The following is a 22,593-nucleotide window of genomic DNA, read 5'->3' as shown; positions in this document are numbered from 1 at the left end:
CGCACGAAGGGGCGTCTTTGATTTTCCACTTGTGCATCGAATAGATGCATCTTCCATGGTTTGTTTGGATGCAGTTCAACGTGGTCCAAAGTCTGCATGGCAGGTTGAAACCAGGAGGATGGCTTGTTGGGTCAGTAATAACGTGCTTGTTTGGAGCAATACACGAGGTCTGACACTTTGCCATTCCCATGCCAGATACAGAGACACGAGTTGGTCACGTGTGGTCTATAGTGGTTTTCACAATTCCAGGAGTTGCTGGGATATGTTATCCATAACCTATCAGATGGGAAGTTCTGGGTAGTCTTCACAATCTTTAAATTCTTGTGTTGTGCCTATATGACAGCGGATGTATGGAGGTTCAATGTTTGCTAATGCAGAAAGCCACGGCAGAGGTGATGCTTTTAGCATATGGGGTACTGAGGCACACTAAGGCTACATGACTATCAAAGTCACATAGGAAGTATGTGGACACAGCAGGGAATTGAAAATGGGTCTTCTGAGTGCTGGCTAGGACTCTAACCACTGCATGCATGCAGCCCAGTTTGTACTTGTGTGGAGAATTTAGAAGATTTTCTACCAGGACTGCAGAGTAGAGGAAGTCAACCATGGAAGAATGACCAGTGCACTACATTAGCGAAAAGACCAAATGAAGTGGGACAGCTGAGACAGCAATGCCTGCTGTCTACTTTAGCACTGCACAAGCGCAGATTGCTGCACGAGTGAGCCTTGTTCAGAGCAAGTGCAATCCCAATGAAGTTGTGAATACCTCTGCATGGTGGCTATCTATTGTGGGTACTGGGGCAGTTGGGCTTGGGCCCACCGATAACTATAGGCCCACACCCTCAACAAAGGGGGAGGAACCATTAAACCAAGGCCACAAAAGAATTTGTGGGGCAATAAATGAGAAAAACAGAAATGGAATGAGCTCAAAGGAACAATCAGGGAACCTGACGGGGACACAGAGCAGAGAACCCCAAATAGCACCCACTGCTCCCAAAAGCATCTAAGGAGTATGTGAAAACTGCCCAGAGGAACTCTCCCCAGGTGGGAAGTGACTTTGGGTGGTGTGTTACAGGCCTACTAGGGGGGTGCAAAGGTGAAATACTGTAATGTAGACAAGACTTTGATGCTCACCTCCCACAAAGCCACACTTTGTCCCAAGTTAGTTTTGACAGATGCACACGGAGATGCCTTTGGTGACAACAGCAGGGTCTCCCAATTCCTAAACAATCCTGGTGCATCTAAGGACCAAAGGAGGAAGGGATTCTGAATACAGTCTCAGAAGAGAGATTTAAGATCAAAGATGAATATGTGGGATTGATGTTGCAGTCCACATGAGAAATCATACAGGTCAATGTCAAAAAAAAGCTATAGGATTTTAGTTTGCAGGGAGTGAAAACCATCAGCTGGTTTACAGTGCTAATCCCTGACATTTCCGGCTATTTGTAAATAAAAACACTCAGAATCTAATCTGAATGCTCTTTGAAATAGTGCTGTGCAGCTAAATGTTATGGGCCAGATCCTCAGATTGTGTAAACTGCAGCCTGTGACGTGACACTGATTAAAATGAGCCAAGGAACTGGCCACATAAAAGTCAGGAAGCCTCTGCCCCAGGTGATGTGGTCTATCAGTTAACAGAGGATCGGTCTCACTCATACCCTTGGTGTCTCATCTTGGGGCGCACCTGGCCTAAGCTCATAATCTACACTGAAGTCTGCTTATAAAGTGAATTCTCTACAGGCAAAGGCTTCAGTCTGTGAAAGTAATGGGGAGAAACAAAAGGAAACATCCATGACAAGATGCCGCTGTCTCCTGAAAAGGCAGAGTGAACTCAGATTCTATACATAGTAGAGGATCTCAGAAGCATATTTCATCAGTCACACAGACTGAGCCTCCTTTTTACACTTTCTGTGAATAAAGCAATTACTTACGTTCAATACGAAATCAAAGGAAATGCAATGCCCAGCTAGCTGGCTCCAAGTGCTGCACTGTAGATTCCTACATTCCACCACTCCTATTTTTCAAGTGATATCTACATTCCAGCTTGCAAAAGAAAAGGAACCACAGTATCCAAAGAGCTCAGAAATCCCAGTAATTCTGACTGGGAAGAACAGCACTGATACAACGTGCAGCCATAGCCTTGATCAGCATTCCTAAAACTTCAAATATACGGCTTAGCGTTCTGCATGTGGCATTTGGACCTAGCCTTCAAGCTGGGTAGCTGAGTTTTCTTTGACTTTGAGCCGCTGTTTTAATTATTTTTAATTAAAGTAATCACTTTTGCTCAATGCTGCCTTTGTGGCAGGTACAGCACCATCATCTGTCATGTAATTTGCAAGCTCGCTCGCTCTTTGCAGGATATGATAGCAGCTTGCAAGGGTTATCTTCTGTTATTTCCCAATTCATATATTATTTATGTATTCGCAATACCAACAAAGGCTAGGAAGACATACTGCATCCATGCTCTTATGTCAAATCCTTTTAACTGAAGTTTCTTGGCTTTTTAACAGTCCTACTTGTTCATTCTCCCATTCTCGTCCGTTGTATTATATTTACATAAGGAAAGCTGAACAGCAGTCTGAACATAGATTGTTTGCTTCTCTTGGCCCTGACCCGACAAGGACAATGCAGGCTCAGCACCCAAATCCCACTGAAATTCAGATTAGATTAAAATTCCCTCAGCACCATTAAAAATTCCATCTCATGTCTGTGGGGCTCTCAGGTCCTCCTTAAAACAAGACTCATTCCAGGACTCCAGCACCACCACTCTCTCCATATGTGCCCAACATATACACACACACACACACACACACCCCACAGATACATTAAGCTCTCCAGATTGGAATGACAGATCAGATGCAGGCATCTCATTTCACGGAAAAGAGGAGCACTGTTGCAAATACTTATTTCACTCTACTTTAAAAATGTATTCAAACTCCACGATCAGGTGAACATGTTCTGTTGAATTATTGATGAAGGACAGCAGAAGATTCACAGAAAAGTCAATGGAAAGTTTGTACTGAGACTGGAAGGGGGAAATGTTTTCTTCAGAGTATTTTTAGCTTGGATTTTCAAAAGGGCCTGAAGGAGTGAATTAGGCACCCAACCCACACTGAACCACCTAACACCCCTAAGCGCCTTTGACAATCCCAGCCATCAGTTTCAAAAGCATTAATAGAACTACACAAATTACAGATGCAAAAGGCCTATCAAAGCATCTAATCTGCTCAACTGCTAGTGCTGGACTGTTACCCTATACTATATTCCAGAGTGCTTGGTCCAGTTCGCTTTCAAAGCATCTAAAGGAATCATCTCTCACTACAGGGTTCTGATCCCCACTCTCCCCACCAATGTTTCCTTCTCCTTCATGATTCAAATGAAATGCATCTCAATGCAAAGGATAAATGGCATGACTCAAGATGAAAGATATATCTGATGCTGGATTTTGCTAGCAAGAGAAGGATCAAATATTCACACACTGAATTGGCCTCAATTTAAAGTGTGGTTATGGTCAGAAGACAATGTCACTTGACCATTCCAGGTATGCTGAGCTTCCAGCACTCACATTCACCAAAAAAAAAATATATATATATAGCCATTGGGTTTGGGACTGGCAAACTGAACAATTTCTCATGTAGAAAATCAATTAATGGAGCATAAATGTGGAATAACCAAGAGGTGGTTTTCACAAAGACACTTTCTGGGTCACGCGGCCTCACCAAAAAGGATTCTAAGTGCAGAAACTTACCGTGGCTGGCAGTTTTGCTAATGACACACAAGATGGACCAGAATGGAGCCTTGATCTCCCACAGCAATAACGGATTTTCAGTGCTGCCACTGTAAAAACAAACAACCAACACATCTATCAGTAAACTAAACAGATGATGACTCAGAAGACACTTTAAGAATGCAGGAAGTGCAAGAGAGAGGTGATTTCTTTTCAGTCCAGTCACTTTTAGAACCCTATCACCAGTGCTTAATCTGTAATGAAAGATGTACTGCGATTCGAACAGTTTCTTTACTTTTATGACTGATGCCACAAGCCCTGAGCTGTTGGAGTTATGTACTGCCAAACCTAGTGGTGCCAGGGCTCAGCCCTGGCAAGCCATGGCACAAATTAAGTACTGCCTAGAACCCTACTCCACAGCCGCCAACCCCTCATCTTTGTTCCTATCCACATAGTTAAAACCTCAATAAAAGCTTGGTATCAAAATAAATTACTGAGAGCAAAATTCATACTGTAAAAGTCACCCTAGAGTGACCAGATGGAGGGGAGGACTTCCCTGGTTGCTTTCCTGCTCATTATCAGACAAGGAAAGATCTTCTTGTCTACGCAAATTTGTACATAAAATAAGAAAACTGCTGTGGAAATGTGAGGTTGGGACGAGTAGGGGAGCGGCAGCAACTCCAGACAGATCTCACACCCCAGAATTATAGAAGTAGTAACTGAGGTTTGCCATCCTTCCAAGATGCAAGCTGCTATTGGTCCCAGTGAATAATACGTAGGAAACCCAACAAGAGAAACCCAATTGTGCAAATATGCTCCATGAAGAGAATGATCATGGCCAAAACAGTAATAATTTGAAGTTTTTCTAAGACTTCTCATCTGAGTTGCTCAAAGGGTTTTATAAACCTCAGTGGATTAAGCTTGTGAAGTGGAGAATAGGTTCTACTGTAATCAGTTCATACCTTAGCAAAATATAGACATCCTCTGTATGGAACATGACAGCTATTGTACAGCAACCCTGCACCACAGTTTAAGGAAGGAAGGCTGTCTCTACCCTGGCAAAAATCAGATACATAACTCACCAACAGTTCCACCTATGGTAGCAACAACAGAAGCTGTAGCGTAGACAGGACTCACTAACAGTACCCAAGCTCTGCTTCCTACACTACAACTTCCACCATTGCTACCACAGGTGGTGAATACTGTGTTGCCAGCACAGATGTGGCCCTAGCAAAGAAGTGTGCTCTATCCATATAGAAATGCAAAGGGATTTAGTTAAGCACAATCCAATCATCCTAGCAGTAATTTTGCCAGATCGTCAGAGTTAACATGACAACTCCTGGGAAAGTACCACAACATCTTCACTCACCACCAGCAGTCAGAATCTTGGTTTAACATCTCATTTGAAAGATGGTTGGCTTGCAAACCACTGTCACAGTTCAGGGTAACGAGACCTTTATTTCCCCTCAGGGATCAGCCAGGGCACCTACACTCAGGCTTCCAGATCCCAGTTGTTGCCCCTCTTTGATGGAGTCCTGCTCCCTCCCCCTTCTGACCGGAGTATTTCCAAGCTGTACAGTTCCTTGACTACACTATGTTATCCCCACTAGAGACAGGCTGCCCAAACAGAACCTTCTTGTTTTGGCCTTAGAGATGCCTAACAACTATAACTTCTACAGTTATAACAGTACAACAGCACTTCCTATGCAAGCCTACTTTATTCTTAGGGTAAAAAGCATGACAGAGAAAACATTAAAAACAATAAAAGAACCTGCCTGCATGCTAATAAAATTAGCAGTGTTAACCCCCAGTGCTACGATGGATTCCATCAGGAACAGTCCTTCAAACCCTCAACCCAGGGGGTTACCAGTTTATCACAGTTTCAGCTCAGAACAAGCACCCAGACCTTCCAACCCTACCCAGTAGTCCTGTCCATTTGCTGGATCAGGAGGAAGGCTCTGAGACAATTTAAAACCAGGCTATTTATCTAAAAACCCTTTCGTTGTCCAATGGTTCCTAGAGACTCCAGTTTGAACTAATATATGTATACTTCTCCAGGGGGATGGCTTCAAAGGATTGACAACAGAGGAAGTACATTAGTATCCCCCTTCCCTAGCAGAAAAGGTACACACAATGCCACAATAACACATACACAATCGTGTTTTAATACTATCTACCCAAAAGGTATTAACCTTAATGCGATAAGGTTTAACTGAATTCAGCAAACTTTACCTTAATTCCATAAGGTTTGTTCAGGACATAGTCAGTCTGTCACCACCACTCAGATTGGTTTACCATACTTTAACTCACATTTATAGCTAGTGGCTCCAGGTGCTGAATGCCAGTAATTTCCAGATGGGCCCCAAATCTAGCATAAAGGAAATCAGGCAAGACAACGGAGATCCTTGCTAGATGAAGGAATGTTTCTGTCTGACATTTCACTGGCACATAAAGCTACCTGGCCCTGAGGAGAATCAGTAATACTTTCCATAAAGGTTGCTTTATTTTTAAACTGAGAATGAGTGAAGTTGACACCAAGTGTTTCTTGAGCAGATATAGCTGTCTGACAGTTTTTAAAAGTCTTTAAAAGAAAAAAAAATCTTACATTGACAAAATACCAGGAGCAGCAACACCTTTTAAGGCAGAAGGAAGCTGAACACCAAGCCCTAGTTTTTAAGCCTGCCTGAGTCATAACAGAGAGTCCTCCACTAAAATCAAATTCACTGTCTGGGAAAGAATGAGTTAGGCGCCTGTGTGATAAGGACTAGAAAGGATCTCTCTTTTCTCAACATTTTAGACAGCTGGAGTAAGTCAGCTGATGTGGGTTTTGTTCCTCTGGATTGACATGGATTTGGCTTGATATGCGGCTTCAAGGCTCAGCACTGAAGTCTGTATCTCTGATTTGGGGTGGGGGGGCGACAGGGAGTGGAGGTTTTTGACATGGAGAATCAGAGAGATGAGCAGTGACTGAAACAAGTGGAGCTAAATAATGGCTTCAGAGAGCTGTCTATTCTCCCTCTTGACCAGAAACACATCTCCCAAGGCAAGGGCAGTGTCACAGGATTCATGGATGAAGTGATTTCTGATTTCCTCTCCCTTGCTTTTATTTATTTATTAAAAAACAAACTGAAGATACAGGGCTCCCATCATCTGCCCCCACACCCTGAATGGTGGCAAACCTATGACCGATCTCTCAAGGAATCAGCTCTCACACACATTGGGCCCAAATCTACCATCATACAGGTGTAAGACCACTGAAGTCCATATAGTAAATTGCTCAGGAGACCTGAGGGTTTTTTCCTGGCTATGGAAATGATTTGCTGTGAGATCTTGGATAAGACCCTTCACCTTCCTATGCCTCTGTTTCCCCTCCCATGTTTTGTCAGTCTTGCCTCTTAAGACTGTAAGCTCTTTGGGGCACGGATTGCCTCTTACTATGTGTTTGTACAGTTGGCTAACATAATAGGGACTCTGTGCTACTTTAATGCTTCTACTAATAGTAATAAGAACGAACTACACAATGCCTCAAATTAATACTACAGAGTTTCTCTCATAACTCATTAATACCATATATCTTACTTTACAGACCAGTCGTGTGTTTTATTTTATTGTTTTCCAGTGATTCTGGACTGTTTTAAATGTTCCCTGTTCTTCCTCCGGTGTGCACTGAAGATACAGTCGCACTCCAGTGCACTACAGTCACTGTAATGGAAAACCTCTGACAATTTCTAACTCTTTAGCAGATTTCTTCTGGCTCACTTCACAGTTACTTAGCCTATTCACTGACATGATCTTGAGTGGAGGAATTGCATCCTGGAGTGAGATAGCAAACTGAGCACAAGAACCTTAATTCAAAATGGCTGATTACAGACACGTCACTGACAGACCAATTCTCTAGAACCAGGACACCTTGAACTAGAAAGACAGGTAGTGTGAATCCCTCCCATCCCCCTCTCCCTCTTCCAAAACCTTGGTTGTCAGAACCTGCATTTTGTTTCTCTATGTCTGGGGTAAGGAATCTGGTTTCCACCTGCAACACGGCTTACATTTCCCCAGCATCATTGTTGCTGCTTTCTGGAATGTTTAAAAGCGGGTGTTATGAAAACAGAGGCATAGAATCATAGAAATGTAGGATTGGAAGAGACCACTAGAAAACATCACGTCCAACCCCCTGCACTGTAGCAGAGCCACACCAACACCATCCCTGACAGGTGTTTGTCCAGCCTGTTCTTAAACACCTCCAATGATGAGGATTTCATAACCTCCCTTGGAAGCCTAATTCCAGAGCTCAATTACCTTACAGTTAAAAGCTTTTCCTAATATCTAACCTCTCAATCTCCTCTTCTGCAGATTCAGCCAACTACTTCTGGTTTTACCTTCAGTGTGTATGGAAAAAAAAATGATAACCATCTTCTCTGTTAAACCGTTTAACATATTTGAAGACTTATCAGTTCCCCACTCAGTCTTCTATTCTGAAGACTAAACAGACCCAGGTTTTTTCAATCTTTCTCCAATTTGTCCACATCTTTCCTAAGATGTGGCACCCAGAATTGGACACAGTACTCCAGTGTCAAGTAGAGCAGGACAATTCTCTCTCATGTCTTACATATGACACTCCTCTTAATAAACCCCAGAATGATAGTAGCCTTTTTTTGCAGCTGCATCACACTGTTGACTCATATTCAGTTTGTGCTCCTCTATAACCCGCAGATCCTTTCCAGCAGTACTACCACCTAGCCAATTATTAGCAGCCATATTAGCAGCTATGCATTTGCAGCTGCATCACACTGTTGACTCATATTCAGTTTGTGCTCCTCTATAACCGGCGGATCCTTTCCAGCAGTACTACCACCTAGCCAATTATTAGCAGCCATATTAGCAGCTATGCATTTGACTTTTCCTTCCTGAGTGAAGAACTTTGCACTTGTCGGTTTTGACTAATGTGCGCTGATGTTGTGCTAGACTCCCATAAACACAGCTCTGGCAATGCATCCCAATCTTGACCAGAAAATAACCGCACCCACCCTATGATTACAGTTCCGGGCCTCTCAGGAAAATATACAGTAAGTTGCACCCAACTGGGTGGAGACTTTCTGATGCAGAAATACATTCCTGAGTGGGATGAGATCACCTAATAGATATAGCTGTGACCCTGGCAGGAGGGGAAAGGCTGGAGTGCTGACCTACTGCTTCACTGAGCATATCTTGGCAGAAGCCATCGTAAAGCAATGTTCCTTCCCAGGATCTGACATACACACAGGGTTTGACATTTACCAGCCTTCTATTAGCCAGAAGACAAGGTCTACTGCCAGAGGCCATTAAAAAAGGCTCCATTCCTCCCAGACAAGCTGGTGAGTGGCATTATTAAGTCCTCTATGTGCGCACGCACTCAGAGTGATGATCCTGGAAGGTAGGCAGGTGGCTACCTCTCACCGCCAGATTAGACACAATTGCCTTAATCAGTTCCAAGTGACATAGTTCAGTTTGCCTTCCACTTTCCTACCATCACAATCATGGTTGTAACTCTGCGCCTGACATGCTGATTGAACAGGTTTTTATTAGCACATCTGGGCAAATCTGGTCATCTCCCCCCTTGTGTCTCTGCAGGGGATTCAGTAGCCAGAGATATGCACAAAGAAAGGCACATGGGAAAGTCCATTCTGGGACGTCCTGCTGAATGTGGAGCTCAGAGGAAAATAAAAACAGATGTGTTAACAAGATTTTTTTAAAAGGGGAATAATACCAACAAACTAAACAGATTTTTTTAAAGGGACATTTTGCTTGTTGCCTGTATATTTTTTCAAGTGAGAATTCAATTGGTTCCAGCCTGTTTATTTCAAATTATTTTCCTTCAGTTCACATTGAATGCTACAAAACATTACCTTACCCTAACAGAAGGTTAAGACATGCAACACTTCACTGCCTGATGAAACTGTCCCATCAACAGGTGCTACAGAACTGGCATCTTAATAGACAAGCTATCTCCCATTGACATCTGCTTCTGCTTCAGCACTTGAAGTATTCTCTTTGGTTCTCCCATCTTCAGCATTGATGCTCCCTCATCTTTCACCGATTCCAACACTTCCGGAACTCTCTGCCTTTCATATCCCATCCTCACCTGCGGAAACTGCCCGATTTCATCAACATCTGCCTCAGCACTGTCTCCAAAGGACACTGAACTGTTTTTGAACTTCAGACTTCATGACTAAGAACCCCAGGATCTTCTGCTATACACAGGGGTACTGTTGTTAGCAACTGGAGTAGTGGGTCTGAGCTTTCATGGAACTAGTGCAAGGGCAGCTGAAGGCTCAGTTATTAATTTGCACTGAGTAACCAGCCGCACTGTATGTCCATTCTGCAAATCACAGTGGGAAAAGTGGGGCCCAGTCCAATGTCCCTTGAAGTCAACAGAAGGATTTCCATTGATTTCGGTGAGTGGTGGATCAACCCCTTGGTGAACAGTAGATCTGGCAAGGCTTCGACCGTTCATAACTACATCCCCAATAACATGACAAACACCGAGGAGTCCTTGTGGCTCCTCGTTGTTTTTGCTGATACAGACTAACACAGCAACCACTCTGAAACCTGTCATCATGACAAACACTGGCTCACTTAGCTATTAGCTCATTAGGATGCTATATTCTTGTGCAAAATCCACAAAACTGCAAATGAAAGTGACTATGGTCACTGGACAACATTCTTCTCCTAGTCTTGGTTCTGTCACTATAGTGTGATGAAGCAACTGAATAGACTAGTGCTGCCGTTTATTCAAAAGCAGTTGACCCAGAACAGAGAGTGATAGACTTGGCAAATTATGAGATATCTAATCTGTTCTATATATGTGTTGTAACACCCTTACCATCATAGAATCAGAGTGCCTTCCAGTAGTCCACTAAGCAACATGACTAACATCTATCATGTGTTTGTTCTCCCATCATTTCCTCAGAGGGAGACGTGTGTTCAGTTAAAGAACTTTTCAGTTAAAGAAGGCAGGTCAAACAAAGCACTTTGCACTTGAAGTGGAAGGTGGTACAGTTTGTGATAGACCTGAGTTCCTGGTGGTGTTCATTCCACAGTCTTGGACCAGCCCCTGAGAAAGTTCTCTTCCACAGAAAAAAAAGTTTTACCTTTATTGTAGAAGGCTCCAGTGTCCAGTGTACTAGAGGAGCATGAGATGTTGACCACAATCTTCAGCCTGCAGCTTTCATCAATCTTTTAGAGCCCCAGACCATGGTATGCCTTAAAGATAAGGACTGAGACCTTGAACTTAATTTGAAATTCTATGGGAAGCCAGTTTAGAAGAGAAATTGAATGAGCTTGCAGTAGCCTGTGTTTTGTGAGAAGATGCACTGCAGCGTTCTGTACTAGAAGAAGTTTTCAAGAGCTGAAGGCTTCATACCCAAGTATAGTGCAATGCTGTAGTCCAGCCAAGAGGTGACGAAGGCATGATTAACCAAGGCCATGTAATCATCCACCAGGATGGGATGGAGTCTCCTAGTGGACAGGAGATGATGGAACACATTACTCAGGGATCCTGCTTTGTGAAAGCTTAGCATCGACAAGTAATTCAAGAGTACCACTAAACTGTGGACAGAACTGAATTGTGAGTGCGTATCTTCAACCAAAGAAGACTGCACCATGGTTGCAAACTCTTCAAAACACTTCCCTTTACTCACCAACGTCACTTCCATTTTGTTCTGGTCCAGCTTCAGCCAGCTGCTGTTCATCCATCAGCCGATCTTATTCAAGCACAGGGCCATCTTGGTGGTACTGGTATGATCATATGTGAACAAGGATAAGTAGAGCTCTGACATCTGCATATTGATGGTACTTCAAGTCCATATTGTCTGACAAGTTCATCTCATGGCTACATTGCAAACAGCTGGAGAAATAATTGATCATCAGGGGAATCCACAAGTGAGTAATCTAATGGTTGAGGTGAAGTTTCCCACCATTATTCATTGGAAGAGTTCCCTCCAGGAAGGACTTGAACCAATTTAGCACAGTACCATGGACCCCTGCCACTTCACTCAAGTGAGACAGCAGTACCTCATGGCCAACAGTCTTAAATGTTTGCACAGAGGTCTATACTCTATCCATTGACAGGAGGAGATCATCCATCAGTGCCACCAAAGCGGCTTCAGTTCCATGTACTAAGCTGAATCCAGATTGTGCCAGTTCTAGAATATTAGCTTCAATTAGATGAGCATGTAGTTGGCCTTTGGCTAGCTTGCTTCTCTCTGAATTTGCTCAGGAAAGGGAGGTTTGATACTGGGTGGTACTTGGCTAGTTCTGATGTACCCAGCGTAGTTTTCTTCAGTGTGAATGAGGAAGTGAAGGATACATTGACTGTTTCAGTCAGGAGTAGCACCAATTGTTCATGACTCTCTTTCAAAAGCAAGGAAGGGCCTGGGTCAGATTCACAAACCTTGTGTCAAGACTCCTTTGAGGTGTTCAGAACTCCTTGATGAGTGAATTTACAGAACTCTGTGAATGCAGGTCAGCTGTTGGTTGGTGAGTGGGTAGGTATAAGCAGAGCAGACCTATGTCATCTGAGAAGGCCTCACGAACATATGTGATCTCCTCAACAAATTAAGATGACAGTTCTTTGCAGTGGTTGGTGCTCAGTTCTGATGCAGACTGTAGACACTTGGAGTTGAAAGTATTTTAATCTCCCTGGACAGCTCCTTGGGATTGAATGTGGCAATTTCAATGGAGGCTGATAGGAAGGTTCTCTTGGTCTGGAATACAGCCTCAGCTTAGGCTTTGAGGCATTTATTATGTTTCATCCCATCTGTATGAGCCTTTGTTTTTCACTGGGGTGCTTGAGTTTCCACCCACCACCCCTCATCCAGTGAAGAATGTCAGAAAACCATGGAGATTGGTGTGGGCAACAGGGAGGAAGGAGCCATTTGGGGGCCAGGGATTGTTAAGTGACCTTAACAATCAGAGCAAGTTGCTCTAGATCATTTTTAGAAGTTTCTAAACATTTTTAGTTATTTCTCTCGCCTCCTGCCATGTACAGTTAGCTTCACAGCATTAAGAGAGCCTGGCCTTACTGGCTGAGGAATATGAAAAACAGCACCAATACAAATGGTCTGTCCTGAACACGTGGCATAAACAAAACTTGACAGTGTGGTGTGGGATAATAGTTATATTGGCATTCGTTTGAGATGATGACCAGCACAACTCACTCATAACTTTCACACTCATGATTCATACGGCCATTCCAAACTTGGGTCAATAAGTGGAAATAAGTCACAAATTTTAACAAGGAAGGTAATTAACCACTGACAGATAACCAATGAATGAGGTAGGAAAGTATTATTATCCCTATATTACAAATGGGGAGCTAAGGCAGAGGGAGACTGATTTACCCAAGGTCACACAGGAAGTCTGGGGACAGAACAAGGGACTGATCCCAGGTCTCCCAAATCTCAGGTTAGCATTCTAACCAACAACCATCCTTATTCTCAGCTAGTTCAACCACAAATGGTTGAGCTCAGTGCAGGAACTGCTGTATGATATTCTATGGCAGCAAATCAGAGTGGCCCTTTCTGGCCTTAACAAAAAAAAAAATCTATCATATTTATGTTTACTTTTCTGGTTTGCCAGAAGCATTATCAAGTTTTCCAGACTTTCTATGTTAATCTAGGCTCATTTTTGGCTTCAGATAGAAACACAGAGAAACTCAAAATGTAACTCAGGCCTTGCAAACTCAACTGAATGGCAGCTGGCAAGTTCTGCACATCACACACAGGGTACACATTGGTGTCCCAGGAATCGTTCATCACCCCAAGGAAAATAAATTTGCGCTTTCAAACCGAGAACCGCCTCCCACTTGTGTCTTTAATTGACATTTCCCTGTCTATGCCTTGTGAGCACTGGTGTTCATGAAACAAGGAGATTGACAGCTAGAGCCCACAAGAGAAGTGTGTAGGCAGCTGCTCTCTCATTCCATTACAGTAAAGTACCAGGCTCTTATTAGGTACCAGAGTGCAGCCGGCTCTGTTGCACAACACTACACAAGAGAAAAGTAGGTTAGGTGCAATTCACATGCAGTCAGGAACATGTATAATTTGGGGCACTGATGGAGGGAAGAGAGGGAAAGCAGCCCACCTTCACCACAGTGACTTCCAGTCCTACAATCACAGCCACCTAGTTTCCTTGTGTCATTCAACACAACACGCTAACTAGGCAATCGCATACAGCACTTAGGAAGCTGGTTAATGATTTAGGGCTTGTTTACACTGGCAAGTTTCTGTGCAGTAAAGCAGCTTTTTGTGCTCAAACTGCAGACGTGTACACACTGCCAAGCCACTCTGTGCGCAGAAACTCCTCAGCTGCAGCGCTGCAAAAAGCCACCTCGACAAGAGTTGTAAGACTATTGCGCAGAGGCTCCAGTGCTCTATTGCCGGTGTAGACACTCGATTGCTTTCTGCGCTGTAACTGGCCTCCGGAGCTGCCGCATAATGCCTCAAGTGACCGCTCTACTCATTTTTTCAACTCGGTTGCCCTGGAGACATGTGCCCCTCCCCTTTCAAAGCACTGTTTCTGACAGCCCTTGGGTGCTGCGCTGATCTGCTCTGGGACACAAAGCAAACCATTCATGTGGAATTCCCCTGCTGTTGAACACAGAGGTGAGTGTGAGTGTGCGTGTGCAAGAGAAAGAGAGAGAGAGAGCTGTGTAGAGAGCCCAGAGAGGGAAGCGTGGGCTGATGTCGGGGTTTTCCCCTCCCCCTGGCTCAGGACTGGTTGCTTCCTGATGCTGCATGAACTTACAAGACAGCATGCTGACACACCCTGTCCCCAAAACACACTCTCTCCCTACCTCCACACACACACACACACTCTCCCCCCCCCCCACACACACTTTAGTTGAAAAGCAACTGGCAATGTAGTAGGATGCCCATGGAACAATGGCACTGGGAAAGTTGCATCATGTGACACTGTGCCTCTCCCACAACGCATTGCAAACCCTTCCCAAAGCACCCTGCAGCCACTTGCACAGTGGGATAGCTACCACAATGCACTGGTGTCTTTGCTGTTGCAAGAGCTGCTAATGTGTATGCATTCCAGCATCACAAGGAGCAGAGTGTGGACACACAACGGAGGTTTAATTCCAGCATTTTAATACAAATGGTATAACTTGTGGTGCAGAAACTTGCCAGGGTAGACATACCCTAAGTGTTTAACTTCCCAGTATTAGCACAGGCCACATTTTTACTCTTATAGACTTTTCACCTTCCACTGAGAATAGCTACTGCCCTGAGTGCATCCACACGAGCAAAAGCCAGATGCAACAGTGGTGAACTGCCCTGCCACATTTTTGCCAGAGCACAAGAGGTGGCAAGGCAATGATTGTTCTATCCCTGCCCCTTCCTGTAAGCAGGCCGGCGCTGAGGCAGCACCTGCCAGTTTAAGGCAGCTTTGGAAGTCCTGCTTCTCACCAAAACCAGCCAGCAGAAGTTGCCACAGTAACAAAAGCAAAGCAAAAAGGAGGTCCTTTCACTCCAAAACTGAGACACTTACATGATGCTCTCCTGCTCAGAGAGTAAATGGGCCTGCACGTGGACCCCTGCACGACAGAGTGATGACCTATCACACATCAGACACCTATTTGTAATAACACGGAGCCTTATGAAATTCTCTTTCCTGACCAGAATCACCGTACGATGCTGCAGTTCTGGCATGCATTGTAAGATGAACAGTGCGACTGACATGGAGCAGCTATGTTATAATCTAAGAATACTGCTATGTAATAATTGCATGAATACCGTTGGGACTGGCTGCTATGAAATATATTGAAAATCCTGCTGTGAAACAATGGTATGGATTCTGCATGCAGCCTGGTCAGTGAGGTAAAGTAACTGCATTAAATTAGGCTTGAATAAAAACTGGGAGTGGATAGGCCATTACACAAAGTAAAAACTATTTCTCCATGCTAATTCCCCCCCCCCCCCCCCCCCACACACACACTGTTCCTCACATCTTCTTGTCACTGGCTGGAAATGGGCCATTTTCATTACCACTACAAACAGTTTTTTTTCTCTCCTGCTTATAATAGCTCGCCTTAACTGATCACTCTCCTTATAGTGTATATGGTAACACTCATTGTTTCATGTTCTCTACTGTATTTTCCACTGCGTGCATCCAATGAAGTGAGCTGTAGCCCATGAAAGCTGATGCTCAAATAAATTCATTAGTCCCTAAGGTGCCACAAGTACTCCTGTTCTTTTTGCGGATACAGATTAACACAGCTGCTACTGTGAAACCTGCATAGCTATAGTGAGTATTAGAATTTCCTGGATGAGTATCTTGATCTAACTTAATAGGAACCCACAGGAAAAACAAGCAGGAAAGCAATACAAGCTCCCTAGATAAGCAACCTCTGGCACACATTTGAAGAACAATGGGGAAAGAGCTATTAGTTCCCAAGATCTTTTATCCTGTCTCCAAGAAAGATACAAACCTTGTTTTGCCAGGAAACAGTTGCATCCCCTCTTAGGAAAAGTAGAGGTAGGAGGGTTAATTGCCAGGCGCTTTCTAGGGGACAGACTGACACCAAAAGGGACGACACAAGGAGTCTGAAGGGAATGGCAAGCCTTATGGAGATGCAGGCATGCATATAGGCAGTTTCATTGTTTTAAAGTCGGTCTTCTCCTGCATGCTTTTGTTCTAAATAAACAAGACTTTTTTGTTTAATTGCTACTTAACACAGTTATTGCTCCCAAAGAGAACAGACCTGCAGGCACTGAACGCAAGTCAAACCTGTTGAGATAATTACAGCTGATACACAGGGAACTGCAACCCAGGATACAGTCTGAGTGGGAGAATCATGCGTTTCATCACAAGACAGGTGACAGTGCAAGGCCAAGAACTGAAGGGAGGTGCACTCAGAGACCCGGAGGGGTCAGAGGTGCAGTTAACCTGGTAACCGTAGCAATGGTGCAATGTAAAACTTACCTATGAGACCTGTACTGGGGCTATAACGCAGAACTACTCATGAATAAGAAATAGGGACAGATTATCAGAAGTGCTGAATACCCACAATGCCCACTAAAATCAATGGTAGATACGGGCACTCAGCCTCTTTATAAACCAAGCTCTGAAGGTCTCCTGCAGCAGTCTGACTTGGTTCTTTTTTCCTAGGGCCAATGAAATGTTGACAGACAGGATAATAATGACACTTTGCCTAAGGGCCTGACCTAAAGCTCACTGAAGTCAGTTAGCATCTTCCCATTGACTTAAATGAGCAACAGGTCAGGCCTTAAAGAGTCGAAAAGTAGATTCCTGCCTGAGCGGATACATTTTCATGGTGATTTTGCACAGCTGTTTTATTTACGCAGGCTACTGAGGCTCTCACTGAACAATCTGATTTATTCACAATCTCCTACTGTAGCCCTGTGAGAAACTAATACTCACCTCCCTGTAACCTCTTCACTGGGCAAAAGCAGCATTAGCCACCACCAGACTAGTAACAGTCTGACAGATGCCATTTTAGACTGCTTTCCGCTAATCACTGCCACCAGGCGTTGCTGCAAACCCTCAGGACTTGTGTCTTCTTTTTGAAGAGCACACTCCAGTTTTAGATTACTCCTGGCTACCTCCTTAAGCCATTCAGTTATTCCTCAGGCTACAGTACCTCCCCAGAATTAGTCATCTTGTTACAATCCCCCCTCAAGTCCTGTAAATATGTGGTATGCCTTAGGAAACACTCTCTTTTGGCTGTGACAAGAGGGATGACTCTCATTTTACAGATGGCTGAGAAGGATAACAAGGAATTTATTCAGGGCTCTGTACAAATTAGACTATCATCTTCCAGACAGAATCAATAACAAACATTTCCCAACCATGTGTACTTAGAAAGTCCAAGGAAGCATTTTGGTCTCTATCAGCAACCACAGAATAATACGTGACCGTATGGACCATCACCTGCCATTGTGGGCAGCCATGTCATTCCACTCCAGTGGAAAACATCGCGGATCTGCTTTAATGCGGCAATTGCCCCCACTAAACCCAAAGAAAACCAAACATAGTCTCTTAAATCACACATGGAAGCTGGGCTAGTGCTATGGAGCTGGTCTCAAAGCATCAGTGCAGAGAGGAAGGTGGGGCTTAGGCTTAAGGCACCAGAGTCGGATTCAGGAGAGCAAGGTTCAGTTCCTGGCTCTACCCCAGAGTCTCTGTGCAAACTTGGACAAGTCACTTAGGAACAGAGTAAAATTTCCAAAAGCATCTGAGTAACCCTAAGAGCTTAAGTCCTTAAATCCCGAGGTGCTTTTGGAAGTTTTACCCTGAATTTCAGCAGCCTAAAGAAGAAAGAATCAAGTCCTTAATCTCTCTGAACCTCAGTTCCCACATCTAAGGTGGGGGTAATAATACTTCCTTTGTCTGTCTTGTCTTGAGAGTGGGACAGTAAGCTAGTTAATCAGTTGTAAATGAACAGAGGGAGGGGAAAGAGAAGCAGGACTCCACTCTAAGAGGCTATGACTAGGGTCCCACCAAATTCATGGCTACGAAAAATACATCATGGACCATGAAATCTGCCCCCCACCCCCGTGAAATCCAGTCTTGTGTGTGCTTTTGCCCTATATTATACAGATTTCACAGGGGAGACCAATGTTGCCCAAACTGGGAATCGTGACCCAAAAGGGAGTTGCAGGGGGTCACAAGGTTATTTCAGGGGCGTCACGGTATTTCCACCCTTACCTCTGCAGTGCCTTCAGAGCTGGGCAGCTGTTGGCCAGGTGCCCAGCTCTGAAGGCAGCACCCTGCCAGCAACAGCACTGAAGTAAGGGTGGCAATACCATACCATGCCACTCTTTCTTCTGTGCTGCTGCCTTCAGAACTGGGCGGCTGGAGAGTGGTGGATGTTGACTGAGAGCCCAGCTCTGCAGGCAGCAGTGCAGAAGTAATGGTGGCAATACCACACCACGCCATCCTTACTTCTGCGCTGCTGCTGGTGGCAGCTCTGCCTTCAGAGTCAGGCTTCCAGCCAGCAGCCACCGCTCTCCGGCCACCCAGCTTGGAAAGCAGTGCCACTGCCAGAAGCAGTCAGAAGTAAAGGTGCCAGTACCACAACCCCCCCTACAATAACCTTGCAACCCCCCACAACTCCGTTTTCGGTCAGGACCCCTACAATTACAACACCGTGAAATTTCAGATTTAAACAGCTGAAATTTAAAAATTTACAATTTTTAAAATCCTATGACTATGAAATTGATCAAAATGGACCCTGAATTTGGTAGGCCCCTAGCTATGGCAAAAAGGATCCCTTCTGGGGGATCATAACTGAAAGGAGGAGATGACAATAGTACTTGTCACTGATGACGACACAGAGCCACATACCAAGGTAGAGGGATTGATCTCTCAAAACAATCTCAATTAAATAAAGTGTTGCATTTCCCTGTTGCCTTTCATCTGCGGCGGTGGGGAGTGGAGGAAGATGTGGGCGGGGCTGATCAGGGCATTTTACAATCACACAGATGCTGACTAAGGAAATGCCACTGTGAGAGGAGATTAAACAGGAAGGTTAAGGGTCACTTCCGGGTCTGTTGGTATTTTAATAGTTCCATCGCTTGACAGCATGTTTCTTGCTAACTCCTGGACATTGGTGTGGTCCCAACAACACAGTTATCCCACCCCAGCAACTTCTGCCACTTTCCTTTTCATCTCCATTTTACCTTCAGCCTGCCTCACTCTCTCCCTGTTCCGAAACAGTTCCCCAGGTTGAGCCTTCTTGATACGATTGTTAATAACTAACTTTGTACAGCTAGCATCGTGCAGTCCTGCAAACACTTCCCAGAAGGCTTGGCTTAATGCCAGCTTTTGAAAACCTGCACATGCAGCTATACTGAAAACAAAATGCCTTTGTGTCTTACAGGGATGGGGGGAGCTGCTGAAATGACTGTATAAGAATGAATTCAGATCATCCAGCATACTTCAGTTTCTGCGGCATAGGAGACAAGAGAAAAAGCATGGGAATCAGTACAGAGATCAAGTACTCAATTCAAGAATGCACTTCTGCTCGAGATAGTACTTAAGTACCTGCATAAATATTGTCCTGAGCGAGAGCCTTCATGCATAACAAGAAGAGAGCATTTTTATTATTATAAAGGAGCAGTGAGAGGAACATGCTTCTGTATTCTGTAGTGGTGAATTGTGGTATCAACATAACTTCTTCTTTGCATTTACCTAGAATCCAAGTAGCTGCTGTGTGAAAATATCAATCTATACAGTGCCGTAAGTGCACATAGTACTGTGCTGTGGCTGATCTGCTGCTAAACTCTTAACAGGGCTCTGCTGCAAAGAGTTTACAGCGTAAAGTGTTAAGCCAGCAATGTGTTTAAGTATATGCTTAAAACTTTCTGAGAAGTGATGTTGACTTCAGTGGGACAACCGATATGCTTAAAAGTTAAGCATGTGCGTAAGTGCTTTGCTGGATCATGGCTTTAAGGCAGAAGCAAATTGAGAATAATCAGATATAAAAAACAGAACAGAGCGTGAATGGTAGAGCTGGACAGTACAGATCAAGACTCACAGTTGACAGGAAGTAGGAGCAGAATATCTACCACAGGAAGTCAGACGAGGACTGGGATCTGGCTGAAGGAAGTTACTCCCTCAGGAAAGGCTGTAAAGAGTGATCTGCTAAGAGTTACTCTCAGGCTGAGCAGAGCAGGAAACCAGACTTACGCAACTACCTTCTGACCCCTAAATTATGGGTTGTTTCTCATGCATCTGACCTATCACACCAGTACGTTCCCAACAGCTTTATTCAGAGATTAATTCGTCTCACTAGTCTGCAGTGAGTGTTAGTGGGTGAGACTCAGAAGTCCATATCCAGTCATCTCAGTTCCTGCCTGTAGCAGGTTCCCTGCTGGGCCCACCTGCCTCCTGCCCCCACTGGGCTGAGAAAGTCACTCAGAGTCCTTGTTACAGTGCTCACCTGGTGCTTTATTTTACAAGTAGTGTTCCCACCACCTTTTCACCACAATACACAGAATCCCTTTCTGCTTGTCTACCAGCCAGAGAGAGACGAGACAAGACAAGCTACTTCTCCCATAGTGCTGCTTCCTCTCTTCCCAGCTCCTCCCCTGACTTCCTTCCCCTGAGGCTTTTATCCAGCCCCAGCCTGATGAGGCAGCAGCTGTTCCAGCTTCCCCAGTCAGGACCAGGTGATCTACTCAGATCCAATTCACCTCCCTTAATTGGAGCTGGAGTGACAGGGGGTTGGCTAAGCAGCTTTCTGCTTAGCACCCTGTCACACTGCCTAACAGCTCATGATTAGTCCACGTGGTCCTGCCTCATTTCTTTAATACAAGAAAGGTGACCTCCAGCAACTGTCACCTATCCCCACCCAGACTCATTTCACGTGATTAAATGGTTGAGATGCTGTGGGTGCCCAAAATTACATCCAAGTTCATGATATGGCATTGGGTTCTCCCTCAACAGGGCACCCTTGTCAGCAAGATCAATACTGCATGTGGCCAAGTAGGCAGGTATCATGCTCACCTTCCTCTTCTCAAGCCCCGAGGCTTCCTTAGCATGCTGCTGACCAGCATCTCATTCAGTGACCGCTACCTGCCAAAGCAACACATCATGTTCCTCTCACACACGCCCTTTTGGGAACAAACTATGGATCCTGGGACTCGAGCCATCATTATTTATTATGTGTATTACCGTAACACCTACAAACACTAATCATGGATCAGAACCGCACCATGCTAGGCACTGTACAAACACAAAACAAACAGATAATCCCTGCCCCAAAGATCTTACAATCTAAGTGCAAGATAAGAGACACTCTCACTAGGGAAAGTGAGAATCACCTTGTGCATTCAGCTGCGTAACTCCAACCTGGTGACAGAATTAGCAGGAACCTCAGTTTCTTCACTGTTCTAAAACCTTGTCAATCAGATTCTCAGCTGGTATAGCTTCACTCACTGTAAAGGAGGGCGGCTGATTTTCCACATAAGTTGATTGTATGGCCAATGCATCCACCTCATTCTCCAGGGAAAGATGAGGCCATAGCCAAAGTAGTAAAATGTTCTTTCATTATCCCAAACACTTTATTACAGTAAAACAGCTTTAAATCGTACACTTTGAAAATGTCTCTCCCCTGTGCTTTAGTAGCCATGCTCTTCACAAAGCAAAAAAGGTTTCTAGATCACTGCACTGTACTCAAAGTTATACTCTCAAGCAGTCCCCAAATGCCCATAACGATGTTCTTTCCCAGCCTTTAAGAAGCTGACATGCTTGCGCTGAGAGGCCTTTGTGAATACAGATTCCTATTTGCTGCATTAAATCCAAACAAATCCATAAATACTTCCTATCTTCCCCAGCATCTCCCTAGTTCCCCTAGAGCTAAAGAGTCACCTAACAATAATCCTTCCTCACTTATACCCCCATAATGCCGGCATCTCCCCTCCCCCAGCTTGCTCTCTGCCTCCACACTCATCCCACCCGCCATGGACAAAGCCAGGCACCCTCACTCATCCCCTCACTGTTTGATTCCCCCTTCCGCTCTTATGATGCTGCCTTTAACTCTTGGCCTTTTCACAAGGGACAAGAATAAGGAGGCAGACAAAGCAACTGAGGGATGAATTTATGGAGACGTGAAAGGTTACAGGAAAATTCGGCATCATCAAGGTGCCTCAAAAGCCAAATATTTGGGACAACTTTTCTCTTCCTCATCATGTCACAACAATGAAAGCATCACTTGGGCCCACTGACACAGGCACTGTTAAGACAAACAGAAATAGACTGATCCTACCCTGAACAGCTTACAGCCAAACAGATAAAACAAAGGGTGGGAGAAAGAAAGGATAATTAACTCCATTTTACAATGGGGAATCATCACTCAA

At 44.4% G+C, this 22,593-nt stretch overlaps 1 protein-coding gene across 5 annotated transcripts in view; it reads right to left on the bottom strand.

Annotated features, from left to right (window-relative positions):
* Positions 1–22,593, bottom strand: part of TSPAN4 (tetraspanin 4) — a 689,771-nt gene that overhangs the window by 556,520 nt on the left and 110,658 nt on the right. For all 5 annotated transcript variants that reach the window (XM_050952934.1, XM_050952936.1, XM_050952935.1 and 2 more), the window contains one exon: positions 3,749–3,837. In XM_050952934.1, coding sequence (XP_050808891.1) covers positions 3,749–3,837 — 89 coding nt within the window. The remainder of the gene's footprint in view (positions 1–3,748; positions 3,838–22,593) is intronic.

Source organism: Gopherus flavomarginatus, chromosome 5 (genome assembly GCF_025201925.1).
Source record: "Gopherus flavomarginatus isolate rGopFla2 chromosome 5, rGopFla2.mat.asm, whole genome shotgun sequence".
NCBI classification, from domain to species: Eukaryota; Metazoa; Chordata; order Testudines; family Testudinidae; genus Gopherus; species Gopherus flavomarginatus.
This window is presented reverse-complemented; position numbering and strand designations above follow the sequence as displayed.